The 18,892-nt window shown below is 47.6% G+C and overlaps 1 protein-coding gene across 1 annotated transcript in view; it reads left to right on the top strand.

The window, feature by feature from the left end:
- The window catches only part of ITSN1 (intersectin 1), a 184,360-nt gene that overhangs the window by 117,191 nt on the left and 48,277 nt on the right, over nucleotides 1–18,892 (top strand). The window contains exons 17-19 of the mRNA XM_065413292.1: nucleotides 1,630–1,754; nucleotides 16,734–16,963; nucleotides 17,975–18,096. Coding sequence (XP_065269364.1) covers nucleotides 1,630–1,754; nucleotides 16,734–16,963; nucleotides 17,975–18,096 — 477 coding nt within the window. The remainder of the gene's footprint in view (nucleotides 1–1,629; nucleotides 1,755–16,733; nucleotides 16,964–17,974; nucleotides 18,097–18,892) is intronic.

Genomic DNA, 18,892 nt, shown 5'->3' on the forward strand with positions numbered 1-18,892 from the left:
GTGCGACTAATTTTCAAGGGTAGAGACAATTCTCAAATGTTTTGGATAAAGACATTCCCAGTTCGTACAGCTAGCTAGTTAAAGAAACACTGACAAGACGATCAGACCCCAAAGTTAGGTGGTGTTGTACAAAGATGGTCATAATATAATTTCTGTTCATGTTAGTGCTGACATTTTATTATTTTAAACACGCTGCATTCATTCATCGCTACCCAAACAATTCAAGCAGTTCTTTTCACCCAAATCATCAAATTTGTGCAAATTAATATTCCTCTTTCTAGGCTTGAAAGGATTAGATCTTATTGGTAAATGTTGATTTCACCGTACGCACACCAACCACTGAAATAAATATTTCCATTGATGATCACAATTTACAGATGGGCAAAGAAAGAAAAATGCTGCTTGGGAATTTGAGTTTAAAGTAAGGGAATTTACTTTTATCAGCGTCACATGTCAAAATATACAATTTGTGTTTTAACAGTTATAAAGCTTTAACTTTTTGAATCTGTGTCTACTGTCATTAAAAATTGTTTGACCTCCCCATAATTTCCCTCAAGTGGGAAAATTTAAATTGATAAAAATTAAAAAAACCTTAAAAATAAATGTCAGTGTTATCAGTCAAAATGATTTTAAAACAAAAATAAAAATCTAATTCTGCCAAGCCTATCTGTTTCAGTGCCTGAATTCAGCTCTGAAGACACTGCTGAAAATATTCCATTTCTTGGAGAGAAAATAATCTTGAAAATGCTTCAGCAGTTCATATGGCAATGATATACCTATCAATTTCAAACTGAAACATATACAGTGGAAAATAGTTGCCAATATTTGTAAGAACAATTCAGAAGTTAATTTTTAAAAAATTGTCATGAGTAGGTAAGAAATCTGACAAATGTATATAACAAAGCTGCTAATAACTTATTAATAAAAATAAGGCCACCATCAAGATAAAGATTATTTATTTATGAAGAAAATCCTTTAGCCATTTACAGCAGTATTTAAGAAACAAGTCAGTCTCTTTGAACTCTTTATCACCTTTGGGAATATGACTAAAAGTGGAGAGAGAATAAATGTTTGGAAAGCTCTGTGAGCCATACTTTAGATAACTGCCAGATAAATTGTAAATATTAAAAGCCTGAGCAGAGACTTCCAGCTTTTTGTGAAGAAGTGTTCTTGCTGCCTGATTCACTTTTTAAATCAGTATGTTGATTATGAATGAAGTAAATAACAGTTATCTATATATATTGAATAATGACCATTCTAATATGGCATTTTACACATTTGTGGCCCTACATATCAGAGACAAAATTTCATGTTTATACAACCTCACTTATCTAACTGTATTGAGACAAGGTTCTGTAACTTAATGAAAAATCCAATTACTATAGCAAGGAATGGAGACTAAAGAATCTATGGTGTAGACAATAAAATGTCAGCATTATCACTTTGAGGGCTAAATCATGGCAACATGTAAAAATGTCTGACCTGTTGCCAGTTACTTGATTTTCAAAAATTTGGGTAATAATATTTAAGAAGGTTCTGGGTCCTTAACAATGAGAAATGTGGAGCCATTTGTTGTGATACTGATATGTAGTACATTATTACATGCGATATATTTATTGATTGCTGTAGGAGCTGAGAGAGATACATAACAAGCAGCAGCTTCAGAAGCAAAAGAACTTAGAAGTTGAGAGGTTGAAACAGAAGGAGCAAGAGAGGAAGACGGTAGAACTGGAAAAGCAAAAAGAAACCCAAAGGTAACAGTTTTAGTTTATGCTCAATACAAAATTTATTTAGAGCCATAGGTGTGCATAGTGTTTCACATACAAGTAAAATAAACTTTCTGTTCCTAAGAATTTAATCTAAACTCAGTTATTTACTGAGCATCATCAGTATGTTGGCAGCTCTATGAAACAGGGAGAAAACTCAGGTCCTTAGCCAAGATTTTTGTTTCAGCCCAAAAGGAGACTGCACTTGAAAGGGGGATAGCCTTGCATCATTGAATCCAAAGCCTAGTGTGGAGACAAACTCTTATGTATGTACAACCACACCTTTGCTTTTGGTTCTTCCTAGAATTCTGAACCAGCAGTAATGTATGGAGATGAGAATTTGGCAAAGAAACTAGGATGCTTGGTATGCTGTGTGTGTGTGTGTGTGTGTGTGTGTGTGTTTGTTTAACAGAAATGCTTCTCCAGTGCACTGATTTTTTTTTTTTTTTTAATGACCATGCTGTTTGGGAGTCTAGGGAAAAATCAAAAGGGTTTGATATGCTTCTATGCATTGAATTTTTCGGATGTGTGTAATACAAAATGTGTAAGTTACAACAAGACTTAAATACTGAACAAGAAATATTTTTGTTTTAAGAATCATTTTTTCCATATTTATGGTATGAAGACTAGCTGGTAGCTTTCTTCCATAAGGGAGAAGTTCCATTAAAACACAGTAGAAAATTTTAAGATGATACAGCTGTTGTAGCTGTTCGGATTTTGTTTTCAACATTCTTTTGAAACCAATCACACACACAATGTGGGAGCATTAAATCCTTGATCTAAACAAAAGCTCTTGGTCAAGTGGTTAGAACAAAGGACTGGGAGCTGGCTAGAAAGGCCTTAAATTGTAATCTGGGCCATCAGACTGTCTGAGCATCCTGGGGCAAGTCACTTAACTATGTTCCTTCTTCCCCACTCAAACCAATTTGAAAAATTCGGTGAAAAACAAGATCTCGCTGAAAACCCTATTTGCGAACAAAAGGCTTTTTGAAAAAATAGTTAAAATTGAAAGTGTGTTAATGGAGTCCAGTTAAAAGCCTCACATTATTTACATAATGTTCTACATCTCTTTAAAAATCTCTAACATTAGTAATAGAGCTGGTTGAAATTTTTCCAACAGAAGAGTTTTCTGTCAGAAAATGTTGATTCAATGGAATTGACACATTTTGCCTGGTGTGCCTGGTTTCTTGCCAACCCAGGCTTCCTGCTTCCCTGGCAGCCAGCCTGGCTCAGAACTTGGGAATTGTGGTCCCAGACTTTGGAGCCTGGAGAGCTGGGACCAGAAAATGTTGAAAAATTCCATGTTGGTTCTTCTGATTTTTTTTTTTTTTAAATGTCCCTCCCAAGACAATATTGCATATCCAACTTTTTCTGATTCAGAAAGAAACATTTTTTGGAAATGCAAAATTTCCCGGAAGATGGAAATTTTAGGCCCCATGCAGTTCTAATGCGTATGTCTGGAGGCAAACAGTTTAGGCTTCCATCTGATTCCCCACAGTTACATAATCATTAATCATTCACTTGCGCCACCTGGCTTTTACCACCACCAACCTTAACATTGCCCCCTAAAGTTTTCAAAAAGGTCAAAATAACAAGTAAATAGAAAATGACTGGTTCGTCTCTTGGATAATATTTTAAACCTCCCAGTTTAATCTCCTGCTGCCTTTCAATGGAAGAGAAATGATGACAACAATATACAAGTGAGAGAAAAGAATGGCATGTAAATAGATAGAATGGGCTAGAGAATAGGTGAGAAAAGTAAATAAATGGGAGAAAGAAATAAGCTACGAGAGACATCTACACACCATAGGGCAGTGGGAGTGTTCGCTGCTTTTATTGTAGTTAGCTGGAGACAGCCTACATCTTTGTACTGTTGTGGGAAAGGGATGGGGTTTTGAGTAGTTTGTTAAATTGCAGTTTACTCTGCATTTATACTTAAATCAGAGAAAGAATAACTTAAAATTCATCAGCATGTGCATCTAACCTTTGGATGAATGAGGGCCTAGCAGCCACAACCCCAAGTTTATATTAACTTGTTTTGACTTGATTTGAAATGATGACAACTATGCACTGAGCATAGCACAAATAACTCCGTTCTGTTTCTTTGGCAGAGGAGTCTGGGACAGTACCTGCAAGGTGAGAGGGTCCCAGAGCTTGGGAACTCAGAGGTCTACACAGCAGTGGAACAGCCCTGCAGCCTGAGCCCTGTGAGCCCGAGTCAGCTGGCATGGGCCAGTCACGGGTTTTTCTTTGCTGTGTGGACATAGCCTTAGGGGATTGTGCAGGAGAAGAAAAGTATTTGAGTAATATGACCAGAACTGGCCGTAGCTTTTGGGACAAGAACCTTCCTAAAGTGCAGACATGGTGTTGGAGAGAAAAGAGAAAATAGCTAAAGTCTGTTTCCACTTGTTAATTCCTGATTTAAGGGCCAAATCCCAGAGTAACCAGGCTGCGCACTAGAAAAATCTGTGAGGATAGGGTAACGGTAGAAACATTTTTCCATAGGCAACAGAGCTCCAACAGCTCCTATGCTTCTATGCAAGGTCTATGTCTGTGTCAAACACTCTTGCATGTTTGGCTGCAGGAAGCATCTTCTCAATCTCTTCATATCCCTTTCGCCTTGTCTTCCCACATGGAGCAGAAGTGCATTGGTTCTGCTAACAGTTAGACCTTTAATGCCCACCGGGGGTGAATCATGCAGCTCCTGTATAAAGCCATTATCCTCTGCAGGTCCCATCCCCATCAGTTATATCAAACTTGATTTTGAGTGGTGAGTGTTAACCACTGTACTAAAAACCATAATTAAAAACTCAACTTTCCAGCTAAAGCAGTATTTACTATCCATGATTACAATACAAGCCATATAGAACCCTCTTTGAACAAATTAAGCACACTTAACACCATTAAATGCTGCATCATAGTGTCTAGAGAAGATTTTCCCTGAATGTTTTTATATAGTGCAGTCTAATAGTATTACAACAAGACTTCTGAATAATAGACTCTAAATGTATTGCAAGAGCACTCACTAATGAAGACACACAGACTAATGTTTGAAACAAATGGCTGAAAGGGCTGCAGCTTTACTATGTGACGTTAAATGACATAACCGGAAGCCCTGGCAGTATTTGTAAGCTGGAGAAACAGTATTCCTTTTACTATCATTGGCCTTGCACCTTACTCCTAACAATGTATTGGTGCTGGTATTACATAACTCTTCTGCTATCCCAAGCAGTCTAATACTACTGCCAGTATTGAGGACTAAACACAGCCTGCTGTCCTGCACAAGCTGTTGTGCTGAGTTAGGGTCACCATTCGTCCGGATTCTGCTGGACATGTCCGGCTTTTTTGAGTTAAAAATAGCGTCCGGGGGGAATTTGTAAATATCCGGATTTTCCCCCCGATGCAGCCGGCAGCCTGACAGGGCAGCCGGCCGGATCGTGCCACTCACACGGGGCTCTGACAGCCAGAGCCCCTCCTCCACTTCCCTCTCCTCTCCCCTACAACTTGAGACCACTCCCCTCCTCTCTCTCCCTCCCTCCCCCTCCCTGCATTTGCAGATCGCCGGGGCCGTTCGCCTCGGGCCTCCGGCAGTCTGGCGCTCCTCCCCCTGCTCCCCCCTCCCCTGCTGCCGAGCGCGCTGCTCTGCAGCGCTCTGTTCTGAGCGGCACGGTAAGGGGGCCAGGGGGTCGGAGAAGGGGCAGGGAGGTTCTGGAGGGGGCAGTCAAGAGACAGGGAGCAGGGTTGGATGGGTCGGGAGTTCGGGGGGGGGGCTGTCTGGGGGTTGGGGGTGTAAGGTTTTGGGCAGTCAGGGTACAGGTAGGGGGTAGGGTCCTTGGGGGGCAGTTAGGGTGGGGGGGTCTCCGGAGGGGGCAGTTAGGGGACAAGGAACAGGGAGGCTTAGGTAGGAGGTGGGGTTCTGGAGGGCAGTTAAGAGCAGGGGTGCCAGGAGGGGGCAGTCAGGGGACAGGGAGCAGAGGGGTTTAGATGGGTCGGGAGTTCGGGGGGAGGGGCTGTCAGGGGGTGGGGAGTGGTTGGATGGGGCGTGGGAGTCCCTGGTGTCTGTCTGGGGGTGGGGGGGTGGATAAGGGTTGGGGCAGTCGGGGACAGGTAGGGGGTAGGATCCTAGGGGGCCAGTTAGGATGGGGGGAGGGTCTCAGGAGGGGGCTGTCAGGGGACAGGTAGGGGATAGGGTCCTAGGGGGCCAGTTAGGATGGGGGGAAGGTCTCAGGAGGGGGCAGTCAGGGGACAAGGAGCAGGTAGGCTTAGGTAGGGGGTGGAGTCCTGGGGGGCAGTCAGGGGCAGGGGTCCCAGGAGGGGGCAGTCAAGGAGTGGGGGGGAGGGTTGGGGGTTCTGAGGGGGGCGGGAAGTGGAAGGGGCAGGGGTGGGGCTAGGGCAGGACAGGGGCGGGGCTCCTCCCGTCCTCTTTTTTGATTGTTGAAATATGGTAACCCTAGCTGAGTAGCTTCATACCTTGCACAGAAAGATAAAATATTCTTGTTGGACTCAAGTCGTATCAGCATGTGATGGTGGCTATGCTGGTTAGGCATCAACCCAGTCTTTAGTTGGCTTGGAAGGTAACTCTTGCCCACTTGCAAATTTAACTGTGTTGCCAGGACTCTGGTGTAAATACTGCAGTGCTCTTAATTAAACAAAATGGTGTGCCATACAAAAGGCCAAGTCCATAAATGACACACCTGTCATCAGCAACTATCAGTAATTCCACATGCATGCATGTGGTTAAAAAGCAAGCATGAAATTGCCAGAAGAGCAAAATGACAGAGGTAACGTGTGTGTGTGTGTGTGTGTGTGTGTGTATGTAATAGCCTTGCAAAATTCTATTTCTGTACTCACTCTGAGGGCAATATTTTTTTGGCAGACAGAGTAACATTAAGTTCAGTGTTTATTTTTGTTTTAATCCATCTTTGCAAAGGATGGGCTAGTAGAATTTGTGCCTCGGATGCTCAGTTTTTATGATGTGTACAAGGCTGATCTATAAAGTGTAAGGAAAGGAAAGTAGGAACATCTAGGCCAGGAGTGGGCAAACTTTTTGGGCCGAGGGCCACATGTGGGTGGGGAAATTGTATGCAGGGCAGGGGGTTGGGGTCTGGGAGGGGGTGCGGTGTGCAGGAAGTGGCTCAGGGCAAGGGATTGGGGCAGAGGAGGGGTGCGGGATGTGTGAGGGGGCTTAGGGAAGGGGGTTGGGGTGCAGGAGGGGTGCGGGGTGCGGCAGGGGGCTCAGGTCAGGGGGTTGTGGAGCAGGAGGGGTTCAGGGTGTACGAGGGGGCTCAGGGCAGGGAGTTGGGGTCCGAGGTGCAGGCAGGGGGCTTAGGGCAGGGTGTTGGGGACGGGGTGCAGGAGGGGTTCGGGCTCCGGCCTGGCACCGTTTACCTAAAGCGGCTCCGGGGTGGCAGCGGCATGCACCGGGGCCAGGGCAGGCTCCTTGCATGCCAGCCCTGGGCCCCGCCCCCGGCCGCGCGCCACTCCAGGAAGCGGGGCGGGGGCGGAGGGCTCCGCGTGCGCTGTCCTTGCCGCGCCTCCAGCTACCTCCCCCGAAGCTCCCATTGGCCGCGGTTCCCCGTTCCCAGCCAATGGGAGCTGCGGGGGGTGGTGCCTGGAGGCAAGGGCAACGCACGGAGCCCTCTGCCCCCCCACCCTGGGGCCGCAGGGAAGTGGTGCCAGCTGCTTCTGAGAGTGTCACAGGGCCTGCGGGCCGGATCCAAAGCCTTAGGGGGCCGGATCCGGCCTGCAGGCCGTAGTTTGCCCACCCCTGATCTAGGCAATAGGCAGAACAGGAATATAGTAGTTTCCACTTGCTGCCCCTTTAGCACCCTTACCAGGGTGCTAATCTAGAGGATGAGCATGACTGACTGGCTAGTTCTCTTTCATGGCTCCTGCATTGTGAAGCCATGCAAAGCCAATGCTGTATACAGGTGTGTGTGTGTGTGTGTGTGTGTGCGTGTGTGCGTGTGTGTGTGTGTTTGTGTAGTGAAAAAGATAAACTATCATGCTGATTTAAAGCAATAATCATTCTGAATGTTCTGTTTCAGAGTAGCAGCCGTGTTAGTCTGTAGCCGCAAAAAGAACAGGAGTACTTGTGGCACCTTAGAGACTAACAAATTTATTTGAGCATAAGCTTTCGTGGGCTACAGCCCACTTCATTGGATGCATGCAGTGGAAAATACAGTAGGAAGATATAATATACACATACACAGAGAACATGAAACAATGGGTGTTACCATACACACTATAAGGAGAGTGATCAGTTAAGGTGAGCTTTTATCAGCAGGAGAGAAAAAGAACTGTTTGTAGTGGTAATGAAAATGGCCCTTTTCCAGCAATTGACAAGGAGATATGAGGAACTGTAGGGGGGGAAATAAGCATGGGGAAATAGTTTTCCTTTGTGTAATGGCCCATCCACTCCCAGTCTTTATTCAAGCCTAATTTAATGATGTTCAATTTGCAAATTAATTCCAATTCAGCAGTCTCGTTGGAGTCTGTTTTTGAAGTTTTTGTTGTTGTAATATTGCGACTTTAGGTCTGTAATCGAGTGGCCAGGGAGGTTGAAGTGTTCTCCAACTGGTTTTTGAATCTTATAATTCTTGACGTCTGATTTGTGTCCATTTATTCTTTTACGTAGAGACTGTCCGGTTTGGCCAATGTACATGGCAGAGGGGCATTGCTGACACTAGCCATCACCTTCAGCCCCCAACTAAAACCTCTCCAGCGCATCATCAAGGATCTACAACCTATCCTGAAGGACGATCCATCACTCTTACAGATCTTGGGAGACAGGCCAGTCCTTGCTTACAGTCAGCCCCCAGACCTGAAGCAAATGTTCACCAGCAACTACACACCACACAACAGAAACACTAACCCAGGAACCTATCCTGCAACAAAGCCCGTTGCCAACTCTGTCCACATATCTATTCAAGGGACACCATCATAGGACCTAGTCACATCAGCCACACTATCAGAGGCTCGTTCACCTGCACATCTACCAATGTGGTATATGCCATCATGTGTCAGCAATGCCCCTCTGCCATGTACATTGGCCAAACCGGACAGTCTCTACGCAAAAGAATAAATGGACACAAATCAGATGTCAAGAATTATAACATTCAAAAACCAGTTGGAGAACACTTCAATCTCCCTGGCCACTCGATTACAGACCTAAAAGTCGCAATATTACAACAAAAAAACCTTCAAAAACAGACTCCAACAAGAGACTGCTGAATTGGAATTAATTTGCAAATTGGACACCATTAAATTAGGCTTGAATAAAGACTGGGAGTGGATGGGCCATTACACAAAGGAAAACTATTTCCCCATGCTTATTTCCCCCTCCCCCCCCCCCCCGCCCCCCACAGTTCCTCGTATCTCCTTGTCAATTGCTGGAAATGGGTCATTTTCATTACCACTACAAACAGTTCTTTTTCTCTCCTGCTGATAAAAGCTCACCTTAACTGATCACTCTCCTCATAGTGTGTATGGTAACACCCATTGTTTCATGTATATAATCTTCCTACTGTATTTTCCACTACATGCATCCGATGAAGTGGGCTGTAGCCCACGAAAGCTTATGCTCAAATAAATTTGTTAGTCTCTAAGGTGCCACAAGTACTCCTGTTCTTTTTTCTGAATGTTCTGTCATCTAGGCTGCCTAGTGCTGTGCAGGAAAGGCGTGTTAAGAGAGAGATGCAGTTTTAAAAGCACAGAGCCAGCCTCTTATATAGAGTTGCCAGTTTTGGTTAGAGGTATTCCTGAAGGTTTCATCACATGACATAATCTTTAATTAAAGATTAATCTTTAATTCCTGGAGAATCCAGGAGAATCCTGCAGGGTTGGCAGATTTACTCTTGTAACAAAGAACTGTTTACAGGAAATGCAGTATTTATCATATCCAAAAGGCTTGTTCAGTTGGCCAGTCTTGTTTAGGTATAAGTATTCTGAAACACAAAAATATAGCCTTACATTTCCTGAGCAGACATACGATGGCTTACTTTTCAGTATTGTCACTTTAAAACCTGAAGTGCCTAAATTTAAGCTCTAAAACTTCAAGGGTTTTTATATCTTCAAATGAATGATGTGAATTTTTTCTACAGTTTGTCACTCTTAGAATGATTTTCTCTGGATTGTATTAATAGAACTGTGTAAAACTACAAGAAATAAAGAATAAAATATTGATGAATTTGCAACATTGGGAGCTTAAACTCAAAATAGTCAGGGAATGCGAAACATGATTCTCCTAGTAATACCAGCTCAGCACAGATTACATGTTAACATATCCATTTAAATCTACCTAGTAATCAGAAATGAGTAACTTCACGGTAATGACTGTGACTATAAATTTTTAAAGAAATATCTTAGCCCAGTTTGAGAGGGTGAACACCAGCAGTTCTAGATCTCCAAGATTTCTGCAAGACCAAGGTGTTAATTTCCCCCCCCCCTCTGCTTGCAGACAACTCCAGCACAAAATTAGTGAACCATTTACCATTCAGGAGTCCTTGGTACTCTCATTATTCTTCGAGTGATTGCTCATGTGTATTCCACAGTAGGTGTGTGTGCTTGCCACGTACACCAATGCTGGAAGTGTTTCCCCTAGCAGTACCTGTAGGGGAGTGCCCCTAGCGACCCCTAGAGTGGCGCCTCTATGGCGCGGTATAAGGGGCACTCACGCTCCCCCCACCCTCAGTTCCTTCTTGCCGCCAGTGAAGGTGCATTGGAACTGCTCTGCTCCAGCTTGTCTGCAGATTTCCTCTAGAACTCTTGTTCATTCGTAGTAGTAGTACCTGTAGTTGAAGTAGTTTAGATTAGTATTAGTTTAGTTTAGTGAGCCCGGGTCGGGGCGTGCCCTGTGTCCTGGGCTTTAAGTCGTGCGACACTTGCAGGCGGCCAATGCCAGTGAGTGACCCACATGCAGACTGTTTACGCTGCCTGGGGGAAACCCATCTCAGCAATCGCAGCAAGATTTGCAGAGCTTTCAAGCCTTGGACCAAGAAAGAAAGAGACATTCGGCTCCGAGACATTCTGATGAAGTCGGCGTTGACCCAGACTCCGGTGCACCGCTCCGAGTCGGCACCAGGTACCGCGGCATCAGTGCATAGTGACCCTTCGGTGCCTTCCACCAGTTGGCACCGCTCCCCGTCCGCGGGGCACGCCAAGAAGGCTAAGAAGAGGTCTTCTCCGCTGAGGCACCGGAGCAAGACCAGGAGAGAGACTAGACCCACGTTGGGCAGTTCTCGGTCCCCGTCAGCCTCCAGGCCTCCGACTCAGGTTGAGCGGAGTAGCCTGGCCCAGTCAGCGCATGCTTCCCTGGATGTCTGGGTGCCCTCCATGCCGGAGGCCCAGCAAGCAACCCGGGACGTTATGTCTCTGCCGGTACCAGGGGCACCGCCACCATTGGCTCCCCGGTCCAGAGGCAAGCCATCGCTTGGATCGCTGCAGTCGCCTTCTGGTCGGTACCGTTCGTGGTCGAGGGAATGTTCCCAAAACCGTTCACCGCTCAGCGACCGTCCAAGTGTAGTCCACGCCGGTCACTGTCGACCCCCACCAGGTTGTCTGACTGGGTTCCAGCTGACGGGTTCCAGGTACTGCTCCGCCTCAAGGGACCATAGACCTTGTGAAGGGAGCGGGCCCCGTTGAGAATGAGACAGATGGCACCGGAGGTCCTCATCTCCAAGAGGCTACCATAGCCCATTGCAATACAGGCGTCGACGCCGTTCCCGTTCGTCGTCTTGCTCCAGGACTCTGCTGCGGCACCACTCCCGCAGTCCCAGACATCGATCGCCGGAGCCTCGTCATCCCAGAGCCACCCTCGAGCTGATCGCGGAGCAGCTGCTACCGGTGGTACAGTTCCTTCACGTCAGGATCATGGTCTTGTGGTAGGCACCATTCTCGACGCCACCACTCCTCCCGGTCCAGGGACAGTGGCAGATCATATGCCAACCCGGCCTCCCTTCATAGCTGTCAGTCGATGGGACAGGTTAGTCAGGCTAAACAGCCTGCTCCGCCAGTGCCACAGCAGGTGCCGTGGCACCGGGCTCCTTGGCCAGCACCGTGGTACTAATGGGCCCCATGGCCCCCGACTCAGCCCCCGGTGGGGGCTCGCTCAGTGGCCAGAGCCTCAGAAAGACCGTCGGCCTCCCTTTCCCAGCCTCCAGAAAGGAGTTGGTGGGATGTGCATCTTTGGTTCCGTGCCCGGAGGGCGACCAAGTGGTAGGACCTCCGGTACCGGTGCGTACGCAGAGTACCGCACCTGCATCCTCACCCTCCCATGATGAGGTGGCATCAAGCCTCAACCTTCAGGCCGAGGAGGTGGAGGAACCCTCGGCTTCCCTCTTCAACGTCCTATCGGCCTCGGTACCATGCAGGGTGGCCTTTCCACTCCACAAAGGGGTGGCAAAAATTTCAAATGCCTTGTGGCAAACCCCGTCTTCCTTGCCCCATATCTCTAAGAGGGCAGAATGAAAGTACTTTGTGCCCGCCAAGGGGCATGAATACCTGTACACCCACCCTGCCCCCAACTCCCTGGTGGTCGAGTCGGTCAACCACAGGGAGAGGCAGGGCCAACCAGCCCCTACTCCAAAAAATAAAGACTCAAGGAGGCTGGATTTATTTGGGGGAGAGGTTTATTTGTCCTTGAGTTTCCAGTTAAGGGTGGCGAACCACCAGGCTCTCTACCCAAATTCGAGGACTCCCTCCAGGAGCGTGACAAGAAGGAGTTCAAAGCTCTGGTGGAGGAGGGTACAGCGGCTGCCAGGGCAGGCAGCGTCAGATGCTGCGGATATGGCTTCAAGGTCCATGGCCCCCGTGGTGTCCATGAGGAGGGCGTCGTGGCTCCTGCTGTCTGGGCTGTCCAGTGAGGCGCAGAACTCCTTGCAGGACCTCCCGTTCGATGGCAAGGCCCTGTTTGCGGAACAGACGGACGTGAAGTTGCATGGCCTGAAAGATTCCCGCACTACGCTTAAGACACTTGGCCTCTATGTCCCGGCTTGGGCTAGGCCCAAGTTTAAGCTGCAGCTGGCTCCCACCCAGACCACCCACTCTAAATACAAGCCCCCTTATAAAAAGTCATGGGACTGTAAGAAACACCCGCAGAGGCAGTCCCGGTCTGCCCCCCAGCCTGGATCCTCCAAGGGTAAACAGGTGGGGAAATGTCAGTTTTGACAGGACACCTGGGGGCAACCTACCAGTTCACATCAGGGATCCACCCGCAATAAAGCTTCCCTTCTCCAGTCGGTTGTGTGCTTTTCTCCCGGAATGATCGCGGCTGACTTTGGACCATTGGTTCCTCAACACCGTCTCCTGGGGCTACACCCTCCAGTTTACCTCTACCCTGCCCAACCACCCTCCGCCCCCATCCCTCCTGGGGGACCCCTTTCATAAGGCCCTGCTAGAGCAGAAGGTGGGGTGGCTCCTTGGCTTAGGAGCGGTGGAAGTGGTGCCAGCGGAGTTCAAACGCAAGGGGTACTACTCCCGCTATTTCCTTATCCCGAAGGCCAAAGGGGGGCTCAGGCCCATCTTGGATCTGCGAGGCCTGAACTAGTACATGGTAAAGCTCAAGTTTTGCATGGTCTCTCTGGCCTCCATCATTCGCCCCCTGGATCCTGGGGACTGGTACGCCGCCCTCGATCTGCAGGACGCTTACTTCCACATTCATATATTCGAGGGGCACAGGTTCTTCCTCCGTTTCACGGTTGAGCGGGAGCACTACCAATTTATGGTCCTACCGTTTGGCCTGTCCACTGCTCCCAGGGTATTCACAACGTGCATATCTGTGGTGGCGGCCTACCTCAGATGTTGTGGGGTCCAAATCTTCCCCTATCTGGATGACTGGCTGGTCAAGGGCAGCTCCTGGTCGCAGGTGTGGGATCACGTGGCGCTTCTCCTGTCCACGTGTGCCACCCTGGGCCTGTGGGTGAACGACTCCAAGTTCACGTTAGTCCCGGTACAGTGCATAGAGTTTATCAGGGCAGTCCTGGATGTGACGTTAGCCAGGGCCTACCTCCCACCAGACAGATTCAAGACCCTGAAAGTCACAAAGTTTCCTGTGACGACAGCCAGAGCGTATCTCCAGCTCCTGGGTCACATGTCGGCGTGCACATATGTGGTTCGCCATGCCAGACTCAGGATGAGGCCCCTCCAGCTCTTGTTGGCCTCGGTGTTCTCCCAGGCCAGAGACAGGATGGACAAGGTTCTCACTGTGTCCGAGCCGGTGATCACCTCCCTACAATGGTAGTCTTCCCCGGCGAACATGCTCCACGGGGTCCCATTCAGGGGCAGGCCCCCGTCGGTGGAGCTGGTGTCCAACGCCTCGGACCTGGGGTGGGGAGCCCATGTGGGGGACGTTCAAACCCAAGGTCTGTGGTCCGCACAGGACCCTGCCCTGCATATAAATGTCAAGGAGCTCGGGGCAGTCCAGCTGGCATGCGTGGCCTTCCGCTCGCACCTGGAAGGCAGAGTGGTCAGGGTTGTCATGGACAACACGGCCTCGATGTTTTACATCAACAGGCAAGGTGGGTCCCGCTCCTCTGCCCTCTGCCAGGAAGCCCTCAGGCTGTGGGACTTCTGTATAAGCCACGACATTTGCCTACAGGCCTACCACCTACCGGGCGCCCGGAACTCGCGGGCGGATTGCCTGAGCCGAGACTTCTCCTCTCCGCACGAGTGGTCTCTACACCCACAGGTGGTGCTCAGACTTTTACAAGAGTGGGGAACTCCCCAGGTGGACTTGTTCGTGACCCGGCAGAACCGCTGGTGTCCCCGGTTCTGCTCCGGGGGGAGGAGGGGAGGCATGCGGGTGCTATCTCTGATGCCTTCCTCCTATCCTGGTCAGGCCAGCTTCTCTATGCCTTTCCCCCCGATCCCGTTGATCGGCAAGGTTCTGGAGAAGATAAAGACGGACGGAACCAGGATCCTCCTGATTGCCCCAGTGTGGCCCAGGCAACATTGGTACGAGACCCTCACGAGCCTGGCGGTCAGCCCGCCGTGGCCATTGCCATCCCGCCCGGACCTGCTCTTCCAGGACCAGGGCCCCCTCCTCCACCCCAACCTAGCGGCACTCCACCTCACGGCGTGGCTGCTCAGTGGTTAGGCTGGGAGGAAAGGACGTGCTCGGAAGGGGTTCAGCGCATCCTCTTGGAAAGCAGGCGACCCTCCACGCGTCGAGCCTACTTGGCAAAGTGGTCTCGGTTTTCCCGATGAGCGGCTGAGCTGGGTGTTTCCCCTGTGGCTGCCCCGATCCAGCTCATTTTAGACTACCTCCTTCACCTTAGAGCCCAAGGCCTGGCACCCTCGTCCGTCAAGGTGCACTTGGCCATATTGGCCTTTCACCCGCCGGTGCAGGGGCACACTGTATTCTCCCATGCTATGACTGGCCGATTCCTTAAGGATTGGATCGTCTCTTCCCGTATGTTAGGCCCCAAGTCCCGCAGTGGGACCTGAAGTTGGTGCTGTCCTGGTTGACGGGTCCCCCCTTTGAGCCGTTAGCTACATGCTCCTGGTCACACCTCTCATGGAAGGTGGCCTTCCTGGTGGCGATCACATCAGCTAGACAGTTCTCGGAACTCAGGGCCCTGACCTCCGAGCCGCCGTACACGGTGTTCCATAAAGATAAGTTCCAGCTCCGCCCACATCCTTCGTTCCTCCCAAAGGTGGTCTCTACCTACCAGACGGATGAGGACATTTTCCTGCCGGTCCTCTGCCCCAAGCCCATGCGTCCAGTGAGGAGCGCTGCCTCCACACGCTGGATGTGAGACGGGCTCTGGCCTTTTACCTGGAACGGACTAAGCCGTTCAGAAAGTCTTCGCAGCTGTTCATCGCGTCAGCCGAACGCATGAGGGGTTGGCCGATATCCACTCAGCAGCTCTCCAACTGGATCACCTCGTGCATCCATACCTGTTGCGACTTGGCAGGAATTCCCCCGCCGTCAATTGTGAGGGGACACTCGACTAGAGCGTAGGCCTCGTCGGCTGCCTTTTTAGCCCATGACCCCATTCAGGACATTTGCAGGGCTGCTACAGGGTCTTCAGTTCACACATTCACCTCGCATTATGCGATCATCTCCCAGACCAGGGAAGACACTGGGTTCGGCAGGGCTGTGCTCCATCCCGAGAGTTTGTGAACTCCTACGCACCTCCAACAGATATAGCTTGGAATCACCTACTGTGGAATACACTTGAGCAATCACTTGAAGAAAAGACAGTTACCTTTTCTGTAACTGATGTTCTTCGAGATGTGTTGCTCATGTCTATTCCACATCCTGTCCTCCTTCCCCTCTGTCGGAGTTGTCTGGCAAGAAGGAACAGGGTGGGGGGAGCGCGCAGCGCCCCTTATACCGCACCATAGAGTCGCCACTCCAGGGGTTGCTAGGGGTGCTCCCCTACGGATACTGCTAGGGGAAAAACTTCTGGCAGCGGTGCACGTGGCGAGCACACACACCTACTGTGGAATAGACATGAGCAACACATCTCGAAGAACACCAGTTACAGAAAAGGTAACTGTCTTTTTCACTGTTTGCCTCTTAGAGGTGCTTCTGCAGAACTCCGATTGTAAACCCACAGATTTCATATGCATAGCTGAAAATATAGGGTTATATTAAGAACTGAGTTGCAACCTTATCTGTCTAATTGTTATAGTATCCTGGTGCTAGATATTTTCTGAGCAATTACTCTGATTGCCATTAAATGTAGTTTTTTGTAGTCTTAGTAGTATTCTCGTAGTTGGCTGAGTCATTAGCATGGCTCTTCTTCATAAGATGCTGAGCTCTACTGGCAGGGTTTTCAAAATGTCGTATCTTCTGGGATTTTTCAGTAGTAAGGAGATGCTATGGGATGGGTGTTTTTGATATTTCCCATCATTAATAGAACTATGTAAGCTAATAACATGAATCACATATTCACAAGGAAAACTAAATATTATGTTTACTTCCCTTTGTCTGCTTTAAAAAAAAAAAATTGTAATTGACAGACGAATCCAGGAAAGGGATAAACAGTGGCTTGATCGAGTGCAACAGGAGGAAGAGTACCAGCGGCAAAAAAAACTTCAGGAAGAAGAAAAGCCAAAAAGGGAAGAAATAATCAAGAAGACAGACAGTGAGGATAAGGGCAAACAGGAAATGCAAGATAAACTGAATAAGCTTTTCCATCAACATCAAGAGCCAGCCAAGCCAGCCATCCAGGCGCCCTGGTCAAGTGCAGGTATGGAAGAGTAAGGAAATCTATTGCATACAGCTGCTAAAACATAGACTCCTCCTCCTTACGTCCTGTCTTCTTATTCCATATGTTGGATATTCTGTATTCAAACTAAGTCACTAATCTTGTTTAAATAAATGGTTTAAGGCTTACATTGTCCACTGTGCATCACAGATCTCTTCTGGGCGCTGTTGCTCTCCCTACAAGTGTGGAATTTAATAGAAGTCACATAGGGAGTGAAGGGGACTGGATGAGATGCACCATGGAGAAGAGAATTTAGTTGTAAGCTGGTGCTTGTCTCCAACAAACTATTATTTCTCAAAACAATGAGATAAAATAATGTTGCCATGTTTCACCTTTTAGAGGCGAAATTGCACTTCAAAAATAACTTTCTTCACCCCTGTGTACAGTTTGTATGCTAGTCTATAACATCTGCTTTGGGATCCTTCAAAGTAGAGGCAGTATGTAACTAGCTAGTCACATACAATTTAAAAAAAAAAATCCAAATTGTTTGGAAAAAACCTTAAAACCAGTTAAGGGGGAATAAATACAGTAGATGTTCTCCATCAGCCATATAGTATTTGCCAGATGCGATTTAACGAGGCTGTAAAAGGTCACTATATGGATAATGACCATCTATACCAGGAACTTACTGATCAGGTTAATCCATTATGTCGGTGCAATGCTTCAAAACAAAACAGGGAAAGTTGTAAAATCATTGTACATGGTTTTAAATGCAGTTATTTTCTATATAAATAGCTGTGTGTTTCATAAAAGCTAAAAGCATATTATTTTAAATAGGTGGTGCTAAAGGAGAAAATAGAGAGAAAATGTAAGTTTAATTATTTGTTTGCTTATTTCCCCTTACGTAAAATGGGGATAGTACTTACTCTGCCTCTCAGGGGCATTGTGATAATTAACACTTTGCCTCTCATTTTTTTACCTCTCTTCTTCTAAAGTGTTTCACAAACATTTTTGTTTAGTTTTTAATATGTATTTTTCTTCCTCTATATATAGAAAAAGCTCCACTAACTATTTCTGCTCAGGAGGATGTAAAAATAGTATATTATCGGGCATTGTATCCTTTTGAAGCCAGAAGCCATGATGAAATCACTATTCAGCCAGGTGACATAGTCATGGTAAGAAGAGTGTGATGTTGCTTGGAAAACTGTACTTTGTTTTACATCTCTGCTTCTATTTTTATACCAGTATTTTATTCAACCTAACTTTGAATTTACATATACCACAAGTATTACAAGCAAGTTGTAAAGACTGAAATGTACAGTATGTGCTATCATTTATTATCTCTGCTGTTAGAATAATGAGAGAGGCAAGGTGGGTGAGGTAATATCTTTTATTGGACCAACTTCTATTGGTGAGGGAGATAAGCTGTCAAGCTCTCACAGAGCTCTTCTTCTAGTCTGGGAAACTTAGGTCTGTAATGTAGGACTGGCCTACGTCAGTATAACTATATTGCTCATGGGTGTGGAACTTCTACTGATACAGCTACTGCCAGGGAAGTAGATTAACTACGCCAACTGGAGAAGCTCTTCACTAACATGCTACAGTGGTACAGGTGCACCTGTGCAGCTGTGCCGCTGTACATGAAGACAAGACCTTACTCAGAGTGTCATAGCTAAATACAAAACAGAACAGTTTACCATAAATAGTAACACACATTTCAAGGGAGCATGCAAGGTGAAATTGCCTGTTAACACCCCTCTAAGGCACAGGGAGGAAAGGGGGGTTGTTAGTGGGTTATAGATTGTTGTGCTAAACCATCAATCCAGTGTCTCTATTCAGTCCATGATTTTTAGTGACTAGTGAAGTTATGAATTTAAGCTCCTGGGCCATCTTTTGAAAGTATTGTGCAGATTTCCTTTGAGGATGAGGACTGAGAGGTCAGATATAGAGTGATCACTTTGTGAAAAGTGT

The sequence above is a fragment of the Emys orbicularis genome, chromosome 1 (genome assembly GCF_028017835.1).
Source record: "Emys orbicularis isolate rEmyOrb1 chromosome 1, rEmyOrb1.hap1, whole genome shotgun sequence".
NCBI classification, from domain to species: Eukaryota; Metazoa; Chordata; order Testudines; family Emydidae; genus Emys; species Emys orbicularis.